The sequence below is a fragment of the Xylocopa sonorina genome, chromosome 1 (assembly GCF_050948175.1).
Source record: "Xylocopa sonorina isolate GNS202 chromosome 1, iyXylSono1_principal, whole genome shotgun sequence".
In the NCBI taxonomy this organism is placed as follows: Eukaryota; Metazoa; Arthropoda; class Insecta; order Hymenoptera; family Apidae; genus Xylocopa; species Xylocopa sonorina.
Genome location: NC_135193.1, coordinates 16,488,839 through 16,513,547, shown reverse-complemented (window position 1 = coordinate 16,513,547; position 24,709 = coordinate 16,488,839). Strand labels below are relative to the sequence as shown.

The window sequence follows — 24,709 nt, the reverse complement described above, 5'->3', positions numbered from 1 at the left end:
CTCCCAGAGCGATCCGGTCGATCCGTCCGCACGTCCAGTGACGTGCAAGTGGCCGCGTTTAAGCTCGCCATCGTGTATCGTCGGAGGTGTGAGGCGTGTACCCACGGCTGCAAGGGTCGCCTGGCAAAAGGGGGATGGCCCGTAGGTGCGAGACTGGAGCGGTCACGGAGGTGGTCCGGCCACGGGTACGGAGATCTACGAGACTGAATGACAAAAAGACCACGGTGCACGGAATTGTCGACCATTCCATGGTGCACGGTGCTGAGCTGAAATCGTCCCCGAACGCGCAACGGAGGGGACGTTTCACTGATCGAGAGACCGTGCGATACTTTTTCGCGGTAGTTCGTATTTCTTTCGTTCGACAGTGGTTACCCGTGGTGCAGGTGGAATTGATTGTCGTATTATTTTTCGCGAGGAAATGTATAATCGGTATTGTCGATCGACTCGAAAAGCTAAGGACGGTTCACCATCGATGCAATTTTTATGAGAAACATCGTCTCAAGATTTGGCTAATTTCTCGATGGAAAAATGGAGCTGGCGAAATGTTTGAATCGCGGTCGAGCGAGATAGATACGGATTCCGTCTTGAAACGAAGCCACCCCGGAATGTAGCTCGCGTCTCTATTTACACAATCGGTTCCCCGATGATCGAACGGCGGTTCCGTCGAGCAGAAGGAAAAGTATGGAATATTTAGCGTTCAGTGAACTATAAAAGCAATTATATGGGAGCCATTGTTTGTCGGGTGTGCGCCTCCGCGATACGGGGGTGAACAGCCGAGATGACGGTAGAGGCTCGAGAGGGTGAGGTCCGACCGGAGGTAGGAGGCATCAGGCCAATGAAAATCAGAAGTACGGAGCAATAAATACGACCGAGTCAATCCACCGCCCCTCTCCATTTCTCCATTTAGTCCTACGGATCAAGCCTGGAAACCCAGCGCGAATCTCCATTCAGTTCGAGCGCGGTCTTCTTCTTTCCCTTCCGCAAACCGTTCGGTTCGCTTCGTTCTTGCCACCGTACTTTCCCACTATCTTCCTTTGACTCGCCACTCTGTCGGAATAAATTTGATTCGCCCTCTCTTTCGTAAACTGTATCTCGAAATAAATCAATCCGAACAAAGTCGAAGCTAGAGGAGGAAAGTTCGGAAGCAATTAATCGCAGCGCAGCGAAAAATTGCAGATTAAGTTTCCAGCCGGGAAAAATAACGGATGAAAATGGTGGCGGTAGACGAAGAAAATGACCAGGGAGAGAGAGAGAGAGAGAGATGGGAAAAAAGTCAGTCTGGAAAGTACAAAGTGCAACCAGCTGTTAGAGAAGAGGAACAAGACTTCGTTAAAGAAAAGAGAAGAGAGGGACGTGAAAACAGGGTGTAGGAGGACCATTCTAATATAAATGTCCCTGGCCGAAAGCCGGAGCGGAGACATTCGCTAATTAAAAAACTTGAAAAATTAATACACATTTCTCTCGCTGCTCGGGGGTTATGTTACTCCTCGTTTAATCCTTGGTATCTGATCGGCCATCTGTTCCCAGCCATCTCGAAACTGCCGCTGCTGCCAGTTTCCATCCGCCCGGCCCACCCCTCTCTGATATTACTTCTTGCACATGCCAGTGTTTCTTCGATGCTCCTCGTAATTACCGGACGTTTACGATAAACTTTCTAATTAACGGGGGGGGGGGGCCACGCCGTGGAGGATCCTGTCCTTTTCGTATTAAATCAGGGATCGCCGTCGAGACACCCCCTGCCAATCTCCCTGCGCACCAAGGTGTTTCGAGGCACGAGGTATCCGCGAGGGTTCGCGTAAACCGGGAGTCCGTCGATCGTGATTTTCAAGCTATCACACCTACACAAAGAGCGGACAAAGACCGGAAAAGCAAAGGCTGCGAAGATATCCCTCGATAAACGGAGCAAGGAGGGCTGAAACGAGGTAGGGTCGCGTCGCGACTCCGGCTCCTGCCGAGGGAGAGGCAACCGGAGAGACTGGCCTCTCTCGTAAAGGGGTAAAAGGATCCAGTCGAACTCTTGGCGGCAGCCTATCGTTATCAACAATTCAATAGTGTTTAACTTATTTATGTGCCGTTAAATGCCGGGACTAATTAGATGGCGGCATAAAGATCCAACCCGTTACCCTCGACGGGCCCTCATCTCCGAGTGGTTCAACGCAGCGCCTCGTGGGGTATAAACGTGCAGCGGCCACAGCGAGAGGCAGAGGGGCTATAGTTATACGCGAAGGTTGCGGAGGTTAGAGGAGGCTTCCATAACCATCCGGAGACAGACAATGGGAAAGAATGAGCCAGAGTCTCTCTTGAATAGGCCTCAAGACACTGAACGCTATAATGCGAAAGACTCCATTGTGACGCGGGCAGTTAAGTGCTCCTGTCTGGTCTCCAAAACGAAGTGGGCTACGTTCTTCCGTCTCGTTCCACCGCCCCGGCTTTTAACCGGTGTTCCCTTTGCTCGTCGCGTCGTCACCTTGTGCTCGATTCCGCCGGCTATACGATTCGACTGAGATATTAAGGGAAGGCTGCAGGTGTTCGATTAGAACGACCACCCTCCCAATTATAACGTGCTCGAATCGTGCTCGTCTTACCTCCTGGGTGATTCGTAAGCCCGACTCCCGTTAAAACACTCTTCTAGCCTCTTCGCGTCGTTCCACCCCGCAGATTTCTCGCCGATTCCACGGTAAATCTTTATAGGTGGCGGCGGCGAGACTTTACGCGGACCGCCAAGCGTGAATTTCGCAGGACGGATCTGGGTAAAGAATGAAATGAAATGTTGGATATTTAAGACCGGAAGAGAGGGGTCGCGGACGATGGCGGAAAAGGAACGAGACAAGATGAGCCGTGGCTGAGAAAGTTTCGCTTCTCCCTGCGGAAGAAGCGTCTGACCGCGGCACGATTCACGGATGATAAATCGTTTAAACCTTTTCAATGGACCCGTTCGGCCGGAAGTAAACGGAATTTAAGGTCCAATTGCAGCCAGAGATACGGTGCGGTGGTTAAACAGTCCGTGGCTAACGATTTTCCATCGGTGAACAACAATAATCTGGTCCCCGTCGACTTTTACGGGGGGCGTTTAATTACGGCGGCCTACGCGGAAATATCGCGAATACGGTAAACGTGTGTCGATAAATGGCAACGTTCGCGGCTGTGTCGTCGTCGTATGAAAAAGTGGAAGCGGCGTTTCAAGCGGCAACGACAAATCACGATCAGAGACGGTGATGTAACGGCAGTTCTCCTCGTCGGTCGGTCGGTCGGTCGGTCGACCGGCGAAAATAATTCGAACCGTACACCGAGCAACGTTGCAGATTTACGACGTGTCGCCGCGACGTGGACGCGACACAGAGCCAAGTGCTCCCGACGCCGTTACAAGAATCGACGATACAAGCTACCGTGCACGGACGTACACAGACGCGCCAACACGTACGCGGCAAGGTAACACCTTTCCCCACCGTGCTAGCGATTCGCCGTCAGGCGACGTTTTGCTTTATGTACACTGGCCTCGGCGATACGTGACGTATGATAAACAACACGTGTTAACATGTAACGAGAAGAAAGAGCGTCGAGACACACGTCGCGCTCTCGCCCCTCGAACCGAGCATCGATTCCGAGGATCGATCGTGTACGATCATTTTTTAGCACGTTTTACAGTGCGCCAAACGCTTCTGTACGTGTGAACGGTAATTGTTTTAATAAAGTGTAACATTGAAATAAAATATGTCGGACGTGGAGGATAAAAAATGATTGGAGAGAGAGAGAGAGAGAGAGAGAGGAAAGGTGAGCAGTGTGTAGGTGTGTCATAATCTGAAACGTGAAAACAATTCTAAGAAACAGCTTCTGCATTCAGAGCTCTCAGATATCGGACGTGCTGTTCTCTGATACATTCGGGTGGTGCGATATCTGGTTGCTTAACTGTCTACGCGATGCACGCAAACACAGTTGTCTTCAAGAATTAGCGTTTTATCAACTGAACGCGACTAAGAATTAATTCAGGCTGTCGCGGTAATTGTTTGTAGTAATGAGTAAAACGCGAGGCATAAAACAGTAAAGGATTTAGCGCAAACACTACCTCCGTAGCGATAACTGCAAATTATTAGTCACTTTATCGTGGCTGCTTTATTGTGGTAGATAAGCTCGTCGTTTATTTAATTAGGTTTCGTAAAACCTGCAACTACAGCCGAGGCTACGTCGCAGGCCTGAGAGCCGTTACGGCGACACGTTTTATCGTAATTTATGAAATCGGCTTCCCAACGAACGAAGAACGATGTTAAGATTGTTAAATCAACTATTACACTATCTTGTGTTTACATGTGTTCGAGGAAACATCGTGCCCTGCAGTTCCACTTGACGAGAAGGAGAACTCCGAAAACATGCAATCTTCTCTTTACGCAATCGCAACATATAATCAATCTATTCCAACGTAACTAACAAAAAACAGAAAAAAAAACAAAAACGTAACAGTGACAACGATTTTTCCAGGTGGGACGAAAAAAAAAACGAGTCGCGTGCAACAGAGAGAAAGACAGGGAGAGGAGTCGGAGTCGCCTCCGAAATGGCGTAGCTCCGCGGTCGTTCGTTTCTCTTATATCCTTGATAGGCGCTCGTAAACCGAATTAACAGTACGGGCACCGCGTAACCGTAGTTAGCGTGCGCCTAGCGTGCACTCACACGATTAAAATGTAAACTCACACGGGGGCGCCTGTTCCGCGGGCATACGTATGCGACTTGCACACGGTCGACCACGCGCCACCAGGAGTAGGAACCTGCGAATTCGCCAAGCGCGACACGTACACGCTTGCACGCGCGGCTACGTGTATACCAGTACACGCGTCCGCTGGAGGCACACAGAGCCGGTCGCGGACGAGCGTGAGCAATAAGAGGAACCGACAGAGGATATCATAGGAGCGGGGTAGCAGCTCGTGAGGAACGGTAGGGGGTGGAAAATGCATATCCAGGGGATGAAGAGGCGGCCTCTCAGAGCTTGGCATGGTACAGTGGCTACCCAGCCACCCCGTTTCCCTTCCTCGACCGCCGCCACCCCCGTGCGAAACCCGTACCTCTCGCGAAACGTACATCTACTTCCTCCTGCTTCCAGCTCACTGCCGCCCCCGCCTGCGTTCCCTCTTTCTCTCTCCTCCTCTTTCTCCTATTTCAGCCGTGGTGCAGTAGTCGCTTACAACGCTTCCAAATTCACGTAATAAAGCTAGCAAAGAGGGGGCTGGTAGGAGGGGGGGTTAGCAAGAGGCGCCGACGCTAGGTACATTTACACGGATAGATGAAAATATCAGGAAGGATCGGCAAAGGTTTCGTCGGAAGTTGCGAAAGGGGGCGGGCTACTTAACATTCTTTACCCTGGGTCCAACCAGACGGCAGAGGGATCGTGTTACCCCGAATACCGGCTACACGGGTGCGCGTTCGTTTGTTTATAGATATAACGTACATTTTTTTTCGACACAAAGCGAAAGAGGGCCGGGGACAGGGGTTCCGGGGGAAAAAATGAGAAAGAAAGGGCGAGACACTCGTTATAATTTCGAGCGTAACCCGTTTGCACGGGTCTATGTTTGCCCTCGGATAGGCGAAGCTACGAAGGGCAGTCTGTCCTTCCTTTTTGCGAACCATCCCCTCTGTCCGTGTTCCTTGCAGCCCTCGTTTCTTTTTTTCCCTTTTTTTTCTGGCCGACTTCAAGAGGGAATCGCTATTTTCGTGGAACATGCACGGATACCCGCTGCCTCGATTTATTTTGCACGTTCTTCGCGAACCAGCAAGGGTTCTCGAGGAACGAGAGTCCAGTGTTTCTTATCATCACGATTTTGACAGTCTCGGTGGTCACTGGAATCGTCAATTCGCTCCACTTTCCCCGCGTGGTACTCGTTTTATTCGAGCACAGTCTTAGTACAGTAGCCGCACGTTTCCTCGTGCGATTTCATTTTCTTTTTTTTTTCTACGAGAGGAAGCTTTTATATAACGTACATGAATATTTTCCCTACGAACCTACGCGTCTACTTTTTCAAAGCCTCGTCTATTTATCGCGAAACAGACGATACGTCGGCCAATTAAATAATCCCGGAGAAAGAGTCGGCCACTGGCGAACCGGTTATTAGCAGCGGCTGAAAGCAGCGCGATTAAAAAGCCTGGCCGTTCCAGGGGAGCAGGAACCATATATATTCGTAAGAAAAATATCTGTTCACTTTTCACCGTCTCCGGTGCCGGTGCACCGATACGCGCACGTTACGGCCGCGTAACGCAAACGAACTTGTAATTTACATCTACGTTCTCTCGCGTCAGCGAGCATCAAGGGCTGTTCTCGTTCTTTTTCAACTTTTCGAGCCGTCACAACAGTTACCATTCGGAATGTCGGACGCGCGTGTACCACTCATTTCCCAGCCGTGCAACGAGAGCCACCTATGGAACCTAAGCGAGCAAGTGTTCGCAGGCGTGTACGCACGGACACGTGCGCGTGTACGTATATGTATTTATTTATTCGTTTTTCGCGGAAGAACAAGGGGGCCTGTCGGCACCCCCGTACACCCGCCGAAAACGGTGAAGTGTGTACCAGAGGCAAGCGTAGGAAACCGGTGCTTTCGTCGACGTGCAGAGCCTGATAGAAGAGAGCGTGTGCACACGCGCTCCTGTTCATCGGATACCGACTCCCGCTGCAGGCTACATTGGAGCAGATTAACCGGAAGGGATTATTACAAGGGAGGATGGAGGGATGTACGCATTTATTCCGGCCAAGGGATGAGAAGGACCTGCATGTTACTCTACAGCCGTGGAGAGAGATTCTTTTTAATTCTACCTCCCTTTTTTTCCTCGACTTGTTCAACCACCTACCGTCGTCTCCCGTTCCACCACCCTTCCCGTTCTTCTCCCGTTCTTTTTTATTTCCTTTCTTTCCTTTCTTTTGCTCCTTCGACCTGTCCTTCAAAAACCGATCCTCCTTCGATTTTAACCGTTTACACGACAGAGAGATCCGACGTAACACGATGCGATCGTTCGACGAGTATCTGTCCATCCTGTTGCTCTCGGCTGTGAGCTTTAAAACCTGGCCCCCAAACTTCGAATCGTTGATAACGAGATCGATCGAGTTAACCGAGCTACCTTGCAGATTTACCAATAGCCCCGCGTTCCCTTGTTCGAGGAACGGTACGAGCGGGAGCTTGGTTTGTGTTTCGGTGTTACGGCGCGAGAGGTGATCGGTGAAACGAAGACAATCGCGAATGAATACGATCCCGTGCGAGTAGGCAAAAGTGCAAATAGAGAATTGGCCGTATATATGATGAAATAGTGGCACCGGAACCAGAGCGACGCATCGCAGGGACACACACACACACACACACACAGAGGGTTCCGGGGGCTCGTTCGACAAACAAACGATGGGTTTCATTCCAAATGCTTCTTTGGTCGGTACACAAGAGGGGCGGGCGTGCACCGGTATTTTTCAACAAACTTGACGCTTTAACGTCCAGTTGACGGTTAACGTTGCCAATCGTAGATTCGCGAGGACCGTCCGCTCGCACGATTCTTCGGCAGACGCGCGCAGGCTCGCGCTGAATACGTACGGACGGCAAATAATACACGGACAGGTGAAGGAGAGTTGTATCGGCGCGAGGGTGAAGGAACCTGACGATACATTCCACGGACCGTGCGCGAAAATACGCGATCGGTACTCTCCGACGAGAAGCCGGGATTACCGTGTGCACGTGCGAACTCCTCTCCGTCGTATTAAACGATTCGACGAGTTTTATTTATTCAGGAAATGAAAATCCTAATAGACTTTCGCTTCGTTGTTATATTTTCTTGCCCGGCGAGAGCAGAGGCGCGCGCGCGCGCGTGCACGCTCCGCCCGGGTATTTACGTACGTACCTTTTGCGCGTGCACGCATCGGATACGTACGTGATATCGCAACCCGGGTCTTTTATAACGCGTTGTTAAATAACAGGATGAGCAACCTTCTGCGAGATTGGGAAGTAGCTTGTTTGAAGAGCGGGAGGAACGTTTCGCCGCTGTTGTCCGGATTATTCGACCACCCCCGATAACTAATCGATTCCAGGCACGCGTGTTTCGTCGAGGCTCGAGTTTAAAACTGGTATTATTGAAAACACACCCCTGCGCGATGTTAAAATTGATCGACGACGTGTAAGTAAATCGCTAAAGAGGTTCGATTAATTAACGGGGACTTTTCTTTCGCCGTCATTTGCAAGAAAAATAGCCGGCGAGCATCGGCGGTGGAGTACGCCGGTTCGATGGAAGCTTACTTAGGTATTAAACGGTGGACGTGTATTGTTTAAAGGCCCGCGTGTGTGGGATCGGTCACCCTGTATAAGAGAACCGTGGTAAATATTAGGTACCATCCTGGCGGCGTTAAGTGTACAATGGTGAGAGGCTGCCAGGGGGTGTAACGCAGAAGGGTGAACGCAAGGTGCCCCGTGCACGAGGGAGACGGACGAAGCTGAACGCGGGGGATGACGGTGGTGGTGGGTGGTGGAAGGATACCTTTCGTCCGTAGAACAGCTGAAGGTAGAGATGGAGGCGGCGACCAAATTGAATTTGGGTTCTGGCCTCTGTTTAGATTCCTCGTTGGTTGTTTAGTTTAGAGGAACAAAGAAAACATCTATGTGTTTATTCTAGCCAACGCTTCACCCCCGCCCCTGCTACTCTTGCCGTGACGTGTCTCTCTTTCTCTTCCTACCTACCTCCCTCACCCTCTCTCCCTCTCTCTCTCACTCTCTCTCTCTCTCTTTCACATTATTTCTGTCCCTCGCGCGTAACCACTCTTTCTTCTTCATCCCTCTTCCCTCATTTCCCTTCAACCGGATTCCACGACAATCCACAAACTCTTCCCACCGTATGCACATTTTTTTATAAGAGCTTCCAACCCTCCTCTCTGTCCTCTAATTCGTTAAATACGCGCCCCTCGCGTTGCGTCCGTCTCCCTTGTTTCGTCGTCGTTCCCTCTCTGTCGCCGCCGCGTTGTTTTCGGTGCATTCGACCTCTCCATTTTTCTCGTACCATGAATATCGATGGCCGCCGTTTCTGTTTGGCCGAGTGTTATCTTTCTTAAAGTTCCCTCCCTCTTCGCCGGGGTGTTCCAGAATTCGCGAGCTAACTACCGCTGGGGAACGCAATTTCCAAAATAAACGCCGCCTCCGCAAATAATCATCGCGCGTGCTTTTAATTAAATTTCTCCGTCTGGCGCCACGCAGCCAGGATGTCTCCCGCGAGCCATCGGGCTCGAGACTATTTCCGTGTCGATCGCTCGAATCGATCAGAAAAAAAAGAGGCCCGATGGTGTCCCAATCGCCACGCCACTGTCCATGATAAAAGCTGATAAGGGAATCGACTCTAGCGCGTGTGCTCGTCGAGATAAAGCCGAACAGATGTGGAAATGTTCACACCCGCAACGCGGTGCGACGCACGTTTAATTCGTCTACGTTTCGAGAAAATACCGGTCTAAATATACCGTTCTATTAAGAGAGCACAGGCTTTTATCTATCTGCAAACTTCTTTCAAGTTCGCATCTGATCCGTTGCAAGCAATCGCGATGTATAGATACAAAAGACGCGCACCGTTCTAGGATTCTCTCGTGGCGTTGTCGAGGGGGCGATGTTTAAAGGATCGCGCGTAGCTGGAAACACAGTTGTTTCAGGTGTGGCTCGCGTAGAATCGGACCGATGTTTGGGGCTCCAGAGGCGACAGAGGCGAGGTAAAAATTTAGCGGTACCCGATGGTGTTTACACGTGGCGACACGAAATGTTTGGTCGCGATTCTGTCGCCAGTTGTTTCAGGTGGCCAAACGGAGCCCCGTAGTTTTGTCAACTGACGCGAAGACGATCGTAAAAACTCCGGGAATCGCATCGACGCCATTCTATAGACGCGATCGCTCGTTACCTAACCGTTTCCCCGTCGACTGTTTGCTGGAACCGAGAAGGACGAGCACGAAGAACCATACGACGTCATACGCATTAACTGCGGACAGTAAAAAACCGTGTTGAAACCTTGGCGAATCGTATTCAGAATGAACTTGTGTATCGCGTATTCAAACAGACTACGCAGAAGATAAATATCGTTCGGAGTGGAATGCGTTATTTCTATTCACGATTTTATGAGCAGGATCGAGAAAGAGGGGATGATGATCGGGGAAAAATCCGGGGGACGATGCCGTTGGATATCGTTGAAATTTGGGTGGATGTTCGACTAGATTCTCTCAGGTATCACTCAGCGGCACGAATCGAGCGTGTGAATAATGGAGGGTAATCGCCCTTGCCAGTCTCCGTCGACCTTCGCCCCAGGAGGGTAGCAAGGTGGGCGACTAGAAGGGTGGGATTTCTAGATTGGATTTAAGTACACAGCCGTGAGGTTTCAACCGGTTAATAATGTAGATAAAACCGAGACTTCGAGGAGGACTACGCGGGACGTCGCGATGTTGCGGTGAACTTGAATCTCTCGGCTTCTATCCTGCCACCCCCCCGGCCACCCCCCTGCCCGGCTAGCTTCTCAAGTGATTTAATATTCCAGAAATTGACAGACACCGCCGAAACATTTGGCGCGGTCCCAAAATAAATACCTCGCTCCTGTTTCCTCGTAATCATCAACAATTTACGACGCTGATAAATCAAATTGCACCGCTTATCGAATTTCGTCTGATGTTGGCTAATAACGCTAATCTGTTTACGGGAACGATTAGCATTCGGATTAAAATAGATACGACGTGCACCGTGACGCGGAGTGTCGCCAGTTTGGACGCGCGAGCCAGCTAGGAAACGGAGCGGATGGACTCGTCGACAGGCAGAAAAAGGCGTCCCATCGCGAATCAATGGCGTGGCTCGTCGAGAGAAGGCGAGAGAAGATCGAGAATCATCCATCTGCCGGAAAATTGCACGGCACCGCGACGAAAAGTAAGCGGAAAATGAAATAAGGGTATCTCGTTCCCGGGAATCGCGTTCCATCTTCCGCGAGGGCGGCCGTCACGCAGAGAAGAAGTCGCCAGTCAGCGGACGGTTTCAGTAATTTATTAAAATCCTCGTCACCGTCGTCGTCGTCGTCCGACGTCACTGCTCGCGCAACCAGGAAGAAGTCTTCATTTTCAAGTTAAAAAAAAAAAAAGGAGAGAGAAAGAGAGTGGAGGAAAAGAGAAGAGTGGAAGAAGAAGGTAGAAAAAATCCGACAGAAGAAGGAACACTGGCTGGAGACAGAGTAAGCGCGAAAACGAAGGAAGCCTTTTATGCGGAGGCCAGCTGGCTCAGCACGACAAAAATTCTTTCAATTACAGAAAAGCGAATTCTCCTTAACTCCCCGGGCATCGATATTCATAGCGAAGCGTGTTACGTAAAAGTTACGACAGGGATTCGGCCCTCGTTGCTACCAGAGAGAGAGAGAGAGAGAGAGAGCAAGAGAGAAAGAGAGAGAGAGAGAGAGAGAGAGAGTGAACGAGGATGCGGATCAGGCTGCAGCCTGGTTATAGGCACTCGAATACGGGGGTGGTAGCGCGAAGAGGGTGGAAAAGTATAACCGAGGGACGGAGAAGAAGAATTGGGCAGCAAAAAGGTGGGGGGTAGGGAAAAAGGGAACGGGTGTGGGATACCGAGCAGAGGCTTGATTGGAAAGGACAGCCTATCCGCAATTTGCGAGCCCAGAGAGGGGAATAGGAGGTGAGAACTCGCTTGTCTTTCATCGGGGCTTTCTTTCCTTCTTTTCTTCACCGCCGCCACCGCCTGCTTTCTTCCCCTCTCGCCCCGCTGGTTTTTTCTATTTTCCATCAGACGTTCCTTCCCGCTAAGCATCCCTCTTTGCTTCTGCCTCTACGCAACCCCTTTTTGCATTTCAAGGGAGGACGGGACGACCTCGTCAATACCCGCGCGTAGCCTGGCGCGGGTGCTCTTATCCGGCTGGATCCTTTGGAATCTTGCTCGTTCTCGCGCGGACCCGTTTCGATATTAACCAGCCGGGATAAACGGCCTCGTGATCCTAATGAAATATCGACACTGGCGAAAGTTTGTTTAATCAGGGGATGCCGACGTCGCGATCACGAATTCCAAGGTGATCGACGGATCCGAGGAAGGGGCGATTCAGCGTGACGCTTCAACCCTTCGTAACGGGAATTTTATTCGATTATGAGCGGGAAGAATTATAATCGATTACCGCTTGTCGCCTCTCCTCGTCGGTTTGCGGACCCGTGACGCGTCGCGCCGTCGAATATAGCGATACAAAATCGAGTACAGAGGCGAAGTTATTGAAAAACGGTTTATCGAATTCTATTTTTCGCCCCCTTGCATCCAACGCGATTCAGGGTGATCGCGGTATCGACTATCGAGCTAATATTAACACGCAATCGCCGTATTCGCTTATACCGAGTTTAGCCACGGCGTTCCATCAAAATGGATACAGGTCGAGGTATTTTATTTTTCACAGGGTCAGGCCAAAACGCGCGCGCCATCCGTACCACCAAATTGACGGCTGCATTATTAAGGAATATCTTATTTTGTTTTCATTCGGTCCTCTAACTTTATCATCAATTTCAGTTAAAATTGCACACGGATATCTTTGTATCGCTTTCCGAGTTTCTTCGACAGGGTATCTCTTTTGAATTATAAACCTTTTAAATTATAAACAGCGTCAGCGAACGGCACAGGACTTCGATCGACTGTGAAACCGCAGAAACTTAGCCCGGCTGATCCTCGTGACAGCCAAGATCTCCGTTTCAAAGTTCACGCTCAAGTGAACAGTTCGCCTTGTCTTTGAGCGTTGCGTCGATCTTCGTACGAGCACCGCGACACTAATTTCAGGGGAACGATAATGAAATGCGACGGAACCTGCACGAATTTGCCAAGTTTTCAATTAATGTTCGTGCGTCGTAGGCTACCATTGGAACTCTGACGTGACACTCGACATTTAGTTAAACTGTAAACGCATGATTTTCAAACTGGACCACGGTACCTACGAGAAAAATCTGAGGAATCTGCGACTCGAACGTCGAACGAACTCCTTCGTACGAGAACGCGATGGAAGACTGGCGTGGTAAATGGAAACAATCGAGCGAAGAAAACAATCGGAGGTATTAGCAGAGCTGGCGAGTTGAAACATCAGCACGGGCGCGAAAGTTACCGAGGCTAGCAAGACTGGTCCCTCTATGGGACAATGGAGAAGGGCAGGAAGTCGCGGTCAAGCTGGCGAGTGGTCAGCAGAACTTGATAGTCCCTCAAAACTCGATCTTTGAATCGCCTTGAATCTCACGCTGTTCAAAGGACCTTTGCAACGCGTACGATGCAAACTTGACTCCGATTTCCCTGCTCGCCCACCCGACCGCTAACAAAACAGAGAGTTACGTATTTAACGAATCGAAGACGGTCGAAAATAATTATTCGATCGTTTCGTTCTCGACGACGGTTCTAGCCGCGAGTCAACGAGCAAACGGATTAAACACGGGAACAGCGTCGAGGAGCTAGACCAGTTTGTCGTTGAAATAATCCTAAAAATATCTTTCTTTCTCTCTGGCTGTATACTTATGTATACGTATCAGGCTGACGATAAGCGAATCTCTGTTTACACGTAACCAACAGGCGAGCAGATGTACGTATCGCACGTGTAATTCACAGCCCCGTGTTCGTACACACGTATTTACCTGGTGCGTCACATGAACTTGATATTCACCGTTACTATCTACGCACACGCGCCCGTAAACGCGGTCTACGAATACCGATAGCCCCGCTAATGTGTCTCGCGGGATTATTAAAATAATTTGTTCCCATCGGTGGGGGCCGCTTATCGATGAGAGGAGGCTTATCGAGGCGATCGGCTCGTGCGATGAACGGGATGAAACGGAATCGCGCGAACGATCGGAAAATACACACGCACCATGAAATCGTTCGTCAGCCATATATGATTCGAATCGAGGTATCGTATGCTTTGAAACTGTCTGTAGAAGTAGTCGAAAAAAGGAGGCACACGTTCGAAAGCAGCGTGCCCCGCGTGTCACGCATACATGCGTCCCGAAGGTGACTCTATACCTGGCCACGGAGGTGCGTGCGACCATATTCGTTCCCCCTTTCGAAAAGGAAACCGTCGAAAAGGCCGCTTTAAGGTCCATAAAACATTTGTTTCCCTCGACGGTGGCTCGCCGCTGCTCGAAGCGCGTATATTGCGTTCAGCCGCGAACGCGGGATTTTGAATTGAATTTGAAATCAAGGGGGCTCGATTTTATGGTACGCCGGGTGTCAAACGCTCCGCAAGTATCGTGCGCGAGCGCGCGCTCGCGCTCTTTCTTTCTCTGTCTCTTCAAGCTTATATATCTTGGAGAGAGGAAAAAAAGAAGAAGAAAAACTTTCTCCTTAACCCTGAAACCGTCCACATACGAGGATCGTTATCGGTTTACCGGGTCTCCCGCTAGTGTATCGCGAGGCGAGACGCGGCCACGCAACCGTTCAATTTCATTTTCGATTTCCTACGAGACTCGTAGGGCGGAGATACGAGTAGGGATAGGATCGTGGTCTTGAGTTTCTTATCGCTCAAAGATTCCTCTGTTCCGAGAAATCAATGAGTTTAGCCGGACGACTTACAACGAAGCGGATACCGCTTTATCGTGCGTAAGCAGATGTTTGCTTCTAAAATTAGTACTATTTATGGAGTGATGTCGTCGTTTATTAATAACCCTAGCTCCGCGTTCCATATATATTCGGGGAAAAGAAACAGTCGCAGATAAATATCATTTCGAGCGCTCTCGAAACGGTGCTGTTTCGATGAAAATTTTTCGTGGAACCGTCCGGTGAGAGCAGCCTGGCGCGGATCACGGGAGGGCAACGCGTAACGAAAGAGCGAAACGACGTTACGAACAGGGTTATCTTATCGAAAGCAAATTTCCAGAGATTAATTCCTTACCTGGTCGTTGTCTTGTTGATCTTGCCCGTACGAGGGGGTGTCACCATTAGGGGTGGTGGCGGCGGAGGGTCGCTGTGACGTTGACAAGTTGATCGCGCCGTCTCCGTCTGTGTCATGATCCATTATGCCATCGTCCTGAAATCACGATCATCGTTACGTCAATCAGACCCGCTGGCTTCTTCTCTGGTGCACTGAACTTCACCGTCGAACTCGTGTACGCGTGTGCTATCCGTTACACCGTCGTACGGTGAGATTTCGCCCGCCGATTTTACTATTACACGTATACGCGCGCGTGTACACGGTATTATCCGCGCGCGGTGTTTTTCACTTGCCTACGCGCGGATGTTTAGATTTCCAGTTAGGATCCCGGTCGAAGAAGAGAATGGAAAAGATCACCGGTTCCACGAAGGTTCTTTCGAAATCCGCTTTGTTATCCGATCTTACCCTCGGCGGAGGAACAATTTTAGATCGCGTCTGACGCGTGTGATTCCATGCACTCGTGGCAAACGTAACAATGTTTAGTCCGCACCGCACATACCGCTAATAATATATCCTATCGTTCGCGCCTTCGCGCGACGAGGAGCCGAAGAACGCGAACAACGGAGAGGTATTTCTGTTTCCGTAGCACCCTCCGTAAGCGCGATTTATTTGCTTCGGGAAGGCTTGCTTACTTTTGCGAAAATCCTTGGTCCCTAATTTCAGTCGTTCGACCGCGTGGTTAGAATTCATAAAAGCGTCGGACACGCGGAGAATGCGTCCTTCCTCGACGCGCGGAGCTCGAGGTGTTACGCAGCGGGGGCGGGTAAAGGGTGGAAGACACTTTTCGCGGACACGAGGAAAGGCTAGCGCGCACGGACGGGAGCGCGCACGTCGAAAACACGAACACCACTCGCGGGGCAGAGAGGGCAGCGTCTTCAACGGCGAGGAATCACCATACCGGAAGTACGCTGATCCTCCAGCTGGCGCACAACGATCACGCGAATCAACGGTAATCGCGTTCGTTCACCAAACAGATCCGATTCAACAATTTATAATCCAGCGGTTTCCTTCGTTCCATTCGTTGAACCGCGTAATCGACCGCGATCGCACCGAGGCCCGGCGCACCACGGGGTGAAAACGCACTGAGGGTGGTAACGCGCGTTTCGAAACGCACGTGGACGACGCACGTAGTAGCCGTCAAAACGAACGCGGGGAATGGCGGTGGAAGAGAGAGACGGGGATGAGAGGAGAGGAGAGGAGAGCGCGAAAGGAGGACGATGGAAAAGAAAGAGTTTGGAGTCGAATGCGCGGAAGGTGGTGAAAACGCACGATGGCGGCGTAGGAGGAGGAGGAGGAGGACGTGACGGCGAGGAGGAAACGGGCAACGGCGTAAAGAAGACGAAAAGCAACGTTCACGCGGCGACCGAGTAGCGAGGACTAAACACTAAAAGCGGCACAGGCATACCAAGCAGCCCAACCGGCGAGGCTGTTGCTTATTGTGTAAATATAAACAAATATAGTTGAAACCAACCAACAGGCCTGCTTTCAGCCTCTCCCCCCTCTCCCCACTCTGCCACTCGGTCTTCCACTCTTGTGTGTGCCCTACCTTCTCTGTCGGCATCTCCCCATCCCCACTTATCGCGGCCTCTGTCCTCCTTCCCCTATCTCCGTTCTGTCTGAAGACTTTTCCGCCCCTCTCGCTCCACCGTAACACCCACCCTTCGTCACGTCCCTGACCCCACCGCCGCCAGGCAAACCAGTACATCATATACGAGGCACGTTGTACCGTGGCTGACTGGCTGGCTTCGCTTCGCTTGGCTGTTGGCTTCGGCCTGGCCTCTGCTCTCTCTCTGTTACCTTCTACACTCTTGTCTTCCCATATGCCCGTCTGTGCTCGAACATTACACATCGTCGCACGGTTGTTTGGCAAACGGCTGTGCGCGACGCTTAACATCGTGACGCGCGCGCCGGCTCCGAGCCGCCAGACCTACGGGAGGCCCATTTTCGGATTTTTACGACGGAGGGTGCTTTCGGTTCTCCAACGGGGGGAACCGTCTCCAAGGAGGTCCCCGTGTGGTTTTCACTGGTTTTTGTGGTTCGACGGAAACGTCGATCGACTCCGACAACGTAACGGAATTGTGAGTTCGCCGCTGTCTGACGCGTGGCCGCGGATCGAAATCGCGATCGTTGATTTCTATAGACGAACCGGTAGTTCGGATTTTGGCACTGGAATATTTGGAAAGGCTGGTGATTTAATAGCCGAGAAGTATTCGGAGCGCGAATCGATATTCTTCGATTCGAAGGAAACGGGAGAGATCGTAACTTGATCAATGGCGATTAAACAAATTAGACGGCAGGAAATGGGGTGAATGTTAAGGGACGAGCGTTAGTAGAGTCGGAGCTACGCTGTAGCTGGGATATTTCTCAAGACGTCCGGAGATGTGTGGACTGTTACTTTCTTGGGTACACTCGAACGGTTCGATATCCACGGACTTACTAATAAATTATGAATATTCCGCTCTTTAGCCGGCTATATGGACACATGTACGCGGACACGAGGAGGCGGCCGCGCACACTGTTGCTCCTCGAATAGGTGCGTACACGTGTTGTCTGACGCAACCTGAACCACCGGCTCAAGTTTGTATAGGCGAACCGGAAATGGGGGACGAAATATTCCTCGAAACGGCGTGTCCTTAAATATTCCTTTCACTCGTATTTCAAATGCACGACAATTGTCACCGCGCGCAGCTTATGCCTTCAAAATTTTCCGCTGATGCGCCAAGAATTACTCGAATCTCATCAAAAATCATATGTTATATCAAATCCGATAAAAAAAAAAAACAGGAGGAAGAAAAACAGTATTGACGAAAGAATTTGAAATTTACACAGCCTATTGAAGAACCATCGTTTCTTCTGCACTTGGACCGTGAAAGGGGATGAGAAGAAAGTCCGTGAACGACTTTATTAGGCGTACGATACCGCACAGAATCAGAACTATTCGAGGCAAATCCTCGGCATTAACCGTTCCCATTGTCGAACAGCTACGCATAGGTGTACCCTGTAATGCAATGGCGGTTCAGCGAGGGGTGCCGCGACCCATCGCCTGGTCCTATGACAACAAAACTGAGGGCAAAAATAGGCGCAGCCGGCCTGGCTAGGCTTGTGTACGTGGCGTATACTAAATATGTATTTATTAAGTAAACAACCGTTGCGCTGGGGTTCTAAGGTACATACGTCTCGTTTCCTATTTCATTGTGAGTAATGCGCTCTCGTGAATTCGATGGTGTTTGGTTACGTCACGCCGTACGAACGTGGACAAGGCTGCTATTCTGGACAGGATATTAAATTTTACGATTAAAAGAAAAGAAGTATTCCATCTCGAAAGAATTTTGTTTTCTTTTAATTACGATCTGTCGGTTCGTGATACGTCAAAAGCGAGGTAAACCTGACCTTTGGACAATTAACCAGACAAAAGTGGTAATCCTACCCTGAATCACCCCCGAGGAGGAAGCAAAGAACGCAGTCCCAAACGCAACACGAGTTTAAGAATGGATCTCTGGTGAAGCGGTACGGTTCACGGATGCGAGACTATCCCAGGTCTGCGGGGGCACACGAGAGGGTGTATGATCGAACAAACCGACCGTAAAGAAGGATAATCGCCGGGAGTCGAAGTAAGAAGAGATAACGAGATCGTATATCCCCATCGAAGAGGAGAGAAGGACAAGGTAAACGGCGTCGTAGGTGTGTGCACCAAAACCTGACCACTGTTCTACGTACGTACGTGCGCGCACGCAGACCGGGGCGAACACGCTCGTGCGCCCCTTCTAAATAATAAACGAGAGGATTTACCCCCGTCAGGTTCGCGCGACGGTACATAAAAATACTCGAATCTGAGAAATTAGCGGGAGAGGACTAACGGGACGTCGTTCGTCGCAGGAGTCAGAGCAAGAAGGAGGCGGTGGCGGACGTGGAAAAAGAGAGAAGCTTTCAGCGGGGGGGTTGGCGGCGAGTGCGGAGGCGTTTCGTTCCCCGGGCGCGGAGTGGCGGGCCAGGAAAAAAGGGTACCTAAAAGGGTTGAATTAATGTCGCGATAAATATATGATTTAAGGTGGAAACGTTTGCAACTCCGGCTAATTTTTTATCTGAGACCGCGGCGCGCTCCACGTCGAGAGGGTTTTTACCCTAGAAAAGAGAGACCGACGATCTACTCGAGCGAGCCACACTTGGACCGTACACGGGGTGGTTGGAACTCCGCGAGGGGAGAAGGAAACGAGGCTTTAGAAAGGAGGACCCGAGTGGTGGGGAGTTGAAAACCGAGCGGCGGCAGGGTGACACAGAGGCGGAGAGTGGTCGAATCCAACGGTTATTTCTTTTTTCGGGTAATTTACTACCGGCGAGAATTTGAGCAGACGCGCGCTTTTTAATAGTTCGCGCCACTCCAAGGATTCTCCTCGTCCTTTTTCTGCGTCCCCCTCCGCTCCCCACCTCTGCTAGGACTCTCTGTCTGCCCGTCCAGGCATCTCTTTCTCCGTTTGCCGTCCAGGAGGACACCGTTCCACGCGGTGGTTACGATGAAAATTACGAGACTATAAAGCGACCATCTACGACGTAGTTTATATCATTCGACTCCGCCGCTGGATTTTACTACAGATTACTCATCGCTTTTTTCTAATACCAAAACCATCGTTGCGATTCGCGGGGCTTGCAAACAACACTCTGCTTCGAGATCGAATAAATATCACTCAGCGAACAATCAACGAACGTGCTGTCACGGGCAAACTGCATAAAACCAAAAAATGTTCATATTCCACGATTAAATCGGAACAATGATAGAGAATACTACCCTCCGCGCGGTCGACTAGCAACGAATAGCCCCCAAAATGTACAGGATTTCCTTCGACTGCCATCCACCGTGTGTTTCCTCGCGCAATTTCGCGCCTGCTTCCCGAAATCGTTCGCAGATTGTACGTCATTCGGTTCACGGGGGTGAGAGCGTCCCCGCGGGACCGCAAACAGTCGTTCCCCCAATTATCTACGACACGAGGCGGGCGCTGACGGCGAGAGACTCGCGTGTATCAGCGACGCATACGTGACAAAGAGGCTGCGAGCGCACGAAATCAGAACTATTCCCAGCCCGTCCCTTGCTCCTTCGAGGACGCGAGCCGGAAAGGGAAAGAGGACGAAGGACGGTCCACCCCATGTAGGAAGCGTGTGCGAAGCCACCGCCGCCTACGTTTCCGCAGCGTCGACGCTTTTTGAATTAACCGTCTGGACATTAGAATACGAAATTGATATATTATGGACGTGGAGGCGAGGCCGTTTCTACCCTTCTTTAACCCTGCGTTGAAAGGCAGGCCCGCGAAAACCGTGCCGGGTTAGACGGCACCGTGAAAGAAGGAGGGCGGATGGTCCGGTTACACACACTCTTTAGGCATGACTGGCCGCCGTTCGCATCTTTCATCGCATTATCTGCCCTCGTAAAACACGCCTTTATAGGTTCCCGAAACGCTCTGGCCCTCCGTGTGTCCGGTCCTGTGTCTCTCCTTTCGTCGTTCCTGCGCGGCGATCGCGTGGGGCACCCATGGATATTAGTTTTTCATGAGCGTATCTGTTAAAGAAATCTTTTGCTTTACAACCCCGCAGCGAGAGGGGCAGCGGACGGCGAGCCAAGAGAAGGAACAGGGAAGAGTAACGCTTCCTCGAATGGCCCTCGCGACTCTTGAAATGTTTGTTTGCCCGTTACTATCGAGGATATTGCTTTCCACTGAATCAAAAGATAGAAATCGACCAGGCTCGACCGGTATCCCCGCTTGGCAGCCACCCCACTCGAGTCCTCTCGGTTTGATGTAGACCTGTTTGCCATATCAAGAGCATCTAAGCTGCGCGTTTAAAAACCACCCCTAAGAAGAAGGCTACGCGAGACGTACTATCAGCGGCGAGGCTTTCAACGACGGACCAGCATAGCCTTTTTTTTCTACGGCTGATTTATCGCGGTGGCGATTAAGGGGCGGGCCACGAGAGGAGTGTTCGACCTTAGCGAACGTCGATCCGTGGCTCTCGACGCGGTTCGATCGGCTAATGGCCTCCGGTAGACATTAACGTTGACGAAGAAGTCGACGGCGTTTATGTGAGCGTGGCGTTAATTTCGCTTTAAGCTACCAGTCGACCGTGCTCCGCTCTGCTCTGCTCTGCTCTGCTCTGCTCTGTTCTGTTCCGTGCACCCCATCGACCCACCCCCTCCTCCCCCTATCAGGCGCCTGTATCCGTGCCGATGGTTCTCTTGTTAGCATACTTATCATCCAGCCGTGGAATTAAGAACGAGCGAGGTGTCTAGGGGTGTGAAAGTACCGAGAACCGACGCGAGGGTAGAAGAAGACGTTAGAGGGGTTGGCTGTCGCGCGGAACAGCGAGGACGAGGACGGGGGTGGTTTGGCGAGAGCTGGCTGTTGATAATATCAGCTTCGGGCAAAGTAGAACGGGTATTGGCTGGCGGACTATTGTCGGAATAATGTTGATTGGATTCAAGACCGAAGGCATTAATCTGCCTTCTTTTATTATGGACCGAGAGGGACGATCTTAACCTTCCATTCACTCGGCCTGGCCTGGCTGGAATGATACTCCCACGAAATAGGAAGCCCGCGTTTTCTCCCTCTACTTTGTTTCCGGGACCAACAAGGAGGCTGCCTGATCTTATTAATAGTTAAATCAATGACAGTCGATAATTGAATCTTTCTCTTGTACTTTTGAACATTTCTAAGGTACCACGTTCATCCTGTTCTCGAAACGTAACAACTAGTCGGAATTTTCACCGCGCTTCGTACGAAAATATCCATTTGCACGGAGCTGTAATTCAGTAATGACGAATGATACCGAACTCGAACGACGACGAGTCCTCTTTCCGACTCCATCCGTCACCGCGTCACATCGCGAGGGTGGCCATTCGATTCCCGGTGTCGCAAACGAACCGGGTGTATCGCGAAAAAAGCCGGCGGAACAATGACACGGGTGGAACTATCTCGTCCGTCTGAGCTTCCCGCTCAAGGAAAGGAAGAGATCCAGATGGATGATCGTAAGTGGTGGACGGAGGCCGATAAGGGTAGCGGGCAGGTCGGTCCGGGTCTCTCGGACGGCGGCGCGACCAGGGGGTTGCCGGTCCTGAAGAATGGACCTCTTTGTTTAGCCGTTTATGGTGGAAGAGATTTAGCCGGATTGCCGTCAGCCGATAGCCACCAAGGGTGTCGACCAGTCTAACATCCGAGAGAGGTGGGGAGGTGATGTTGGTACTAGTGGAATCCGTGAAACTCTCGTCTCACTAATACGCGTCGATTCCTGGACTTCGCCGGTCGTTTCCACCTTCCTCTTCCCTGCTGTTCACCCTCTTTTTTCCGCGCGCCACATTCCGTGGCGACACCTTCCGAGTAGCCAAGATTCGCCACGCTTACAAGCGACCCCCTACAATGGCCGGACATTAGCTGACAACAGAGGTGTGGACATCGGATAGTGGTCCTAACCATCCTTCGAGCTCACCCCTCCGCTTGATTGGCCGGTCAGCCGGCTTTGAACGCGTCGCATTTATGGCCTGGGATCTAAATAAAATCTCCGCCGGTTCAGATAAGCTTTCGCCACGCTCGACGACCAGCGAATCCTTCGACCGGCTGTAGACCCTGGCTATTACCCTCCTAAGAATCGTGCGCCCGTACGCATTCTTCCCTTTCTAAAATCGAGAGGCCGCGTTACTGGAATTGCAGCTGAGGGGGCGATATGGTGATAGGACCTAGACGATTATTAGTATCGTTTCGGAGCGGTGATCGTGGAACGGTATCAAGTGGACGGTAGGTAGCGGAGAGTTCGACGGCGCTTTGAAATAGACAGTTAGAGAAGTCCCACAAACGGCGGAGCGTTAAGCGGACAGTACACTGAGATACAGTTATGCAATAATGAGCTAATGTATGTAATAGGATTATGGCTGAATCTCCTGTAATTGGCCGCTGAAAAGGTGAGCTCGGTTTTGCTAATCATCCACTAAAAGGTAACTTCGGACGCTTTACGGCTAAGCTTAAGAGGTTTACTGGGCTTTACGTGCATATACGGATACTTTACGATTGTTTCCTTTTTCCGGCTACGACGCTAACGCGTAAGCCCTGTCATTATCATTTTAACGCAATAGGATTAATTATACATTCGTTAACCGTGCCGCTCGCAAAGGACCCGTGTTCCCCGCGAACGCTTTCCCGGTCAAAGCGAAATTTTCGACAAAGTGAGTGGTAAATTTCCATAGAAGAAGCGTGCTGTGAATGTTGTCACATGACGAGCGTATTCCCGCCGATGATCGCTTCGTCATCCGCGGCAAACATTCTTCGAATTTTAATCGTCGTACCCGATACACGTGCGTGAAATCTCAAATTATCCCTCGTATATTGCAGATAGCGTCGTGAAACGACGATCGTTATCCCGAAGGATGTCAGAGAAGGTGTAAATCTTGGAAACCTGGAACGAAGACGATGGAACGTTATAAATTCAAGACGAATTTAGTGCCGCGCCATGGATCAAGCCTCGAGCGCAGGGTTCTCGGGTTGGATTAGGGACGAAGTTGCAATTCACTTCGATATATTTACTGTGAGAACGGTCAGGCTTCGAGAGTGGGCATCGAGGTATGGACGGACGGACCGCCGCTCCGTTTTTCCCTTTTACCTTTTAGAGTAAATAAGAAGAGGTTGGCATCCGTGTGTATATCTCCCTCCAGGAGCACACGCGCGTTCGCACATTTGCGCTCCGTGCGTGGCCACTTTCAGCTTTCGTACGTCCCCATGGTGATTTATGAAGTTTCCGAGTTTCCTCGCGCCCGCGACTTCATCCCCTGTCCTCAATTTTCGACCGTTCAACCAAACCTCGATATCTCACCCCGTATCGTCATATTTATAGCGATGAAACGCGATACGAGACGGGAGGAAATTAGAATACGAGAAAAATAAGTATCTATTACTCGAGCATCCGCTTAACACCGACGAAATAAGAGCAGTATATAATGCGAATAATACCGTCGTAAGGACGAGATCCTCGGGGAACCCCAATATCGCGCAACGAGACCGAAGAAAAACCGAAGCACTCGAGCCGCCTCCGTCTTTTAGCCTTCGTGGTTGGAGGGTGCTCAGCCGTGTAGTGTCAATGAATAAAAATTTGCGGCCGAGGGTGGCCTCGCGTTTGACGCCGATTTTAAAGCTTACCCTCCAACCTCCAGCCCGAAGCCGTAGCTCGCTTTCTTCCGCCGCCACCGCCAACCACCACCACCGCCGCCAGCACCACCCTCGGGTGCACCCTTCTCCGCTTCTGCTCGCGGAGGACATTACTTTATACTGCGCCGGAGCATCGCGAGGAAGAGTCACGGTTCGCAATCAGCGGTGGCTGAAACTCGCACTTATTTTCGCTCGAGTGCCCGTAGCCCCCCACGAAACCCACCCTCGAACCCCGCTACCGCCGCTGCACGATCTATCGAGCCAGGAATAAGACGGTTTCGCCTCGAGATCATTATGCCACGCCTTAAGTCGAGCTAATATGTCCTTCTCCCGGCAGCCAACACTCCCCGTTCGATCCTCCCCCGAAGAATTCGCGTACGCGTATATACATCCCCCGTCGGGTGGAACGACGAGGCGTCGCGAGCTAGAAACCGTGCCCGCGACATTTAGACAATTTAATGCCGTTTTATAAATTATACATCGGCCACGGGTACGCGAGACGAGCCGATTACCAAGGTAGATCGTTCGTTCTCCGTTTAATCCGCCCTGAGCGCGCACGGGTCCCGGAAAAGCGCGGACGTTGTAACGGGACGGAGCTGGAATGTTAAGGGTGCGATGTCACGGAAGAATCC

At 51.0% G+C, this 24,709-nt stretch overlaps 1 protein-coding gene across 27 annotated transcripts in view; it reads right to left on the bottom strand.

Moving 5' to 3' along the window:
* The window catches only part of Foxp (forkhead box transcription factor P), a 187,124-nt gene that overhangs the window by 58,550 nt on the left and 103,865 nt on the right, over nt 1–24,709 (bottom strand). For all 27 annotated transcript variants that reach the window (XR_013103044.1, XM_076908936.1, XM_076909009.1 and 24 more), the window contains one exon: nt 14,866–15,000. Coding sequence is in view for 26 of the 27 variants with exons in the window: in XM_076908936.1 (XP_076765051.1) it covers nt 14,866–15,000 (135 nt within the window). In the remaining variant the exon portion in view is untranslated. The remainder of the gene's footprint in view (nt 1–14,865; nt 15,001–24,709) is intronic.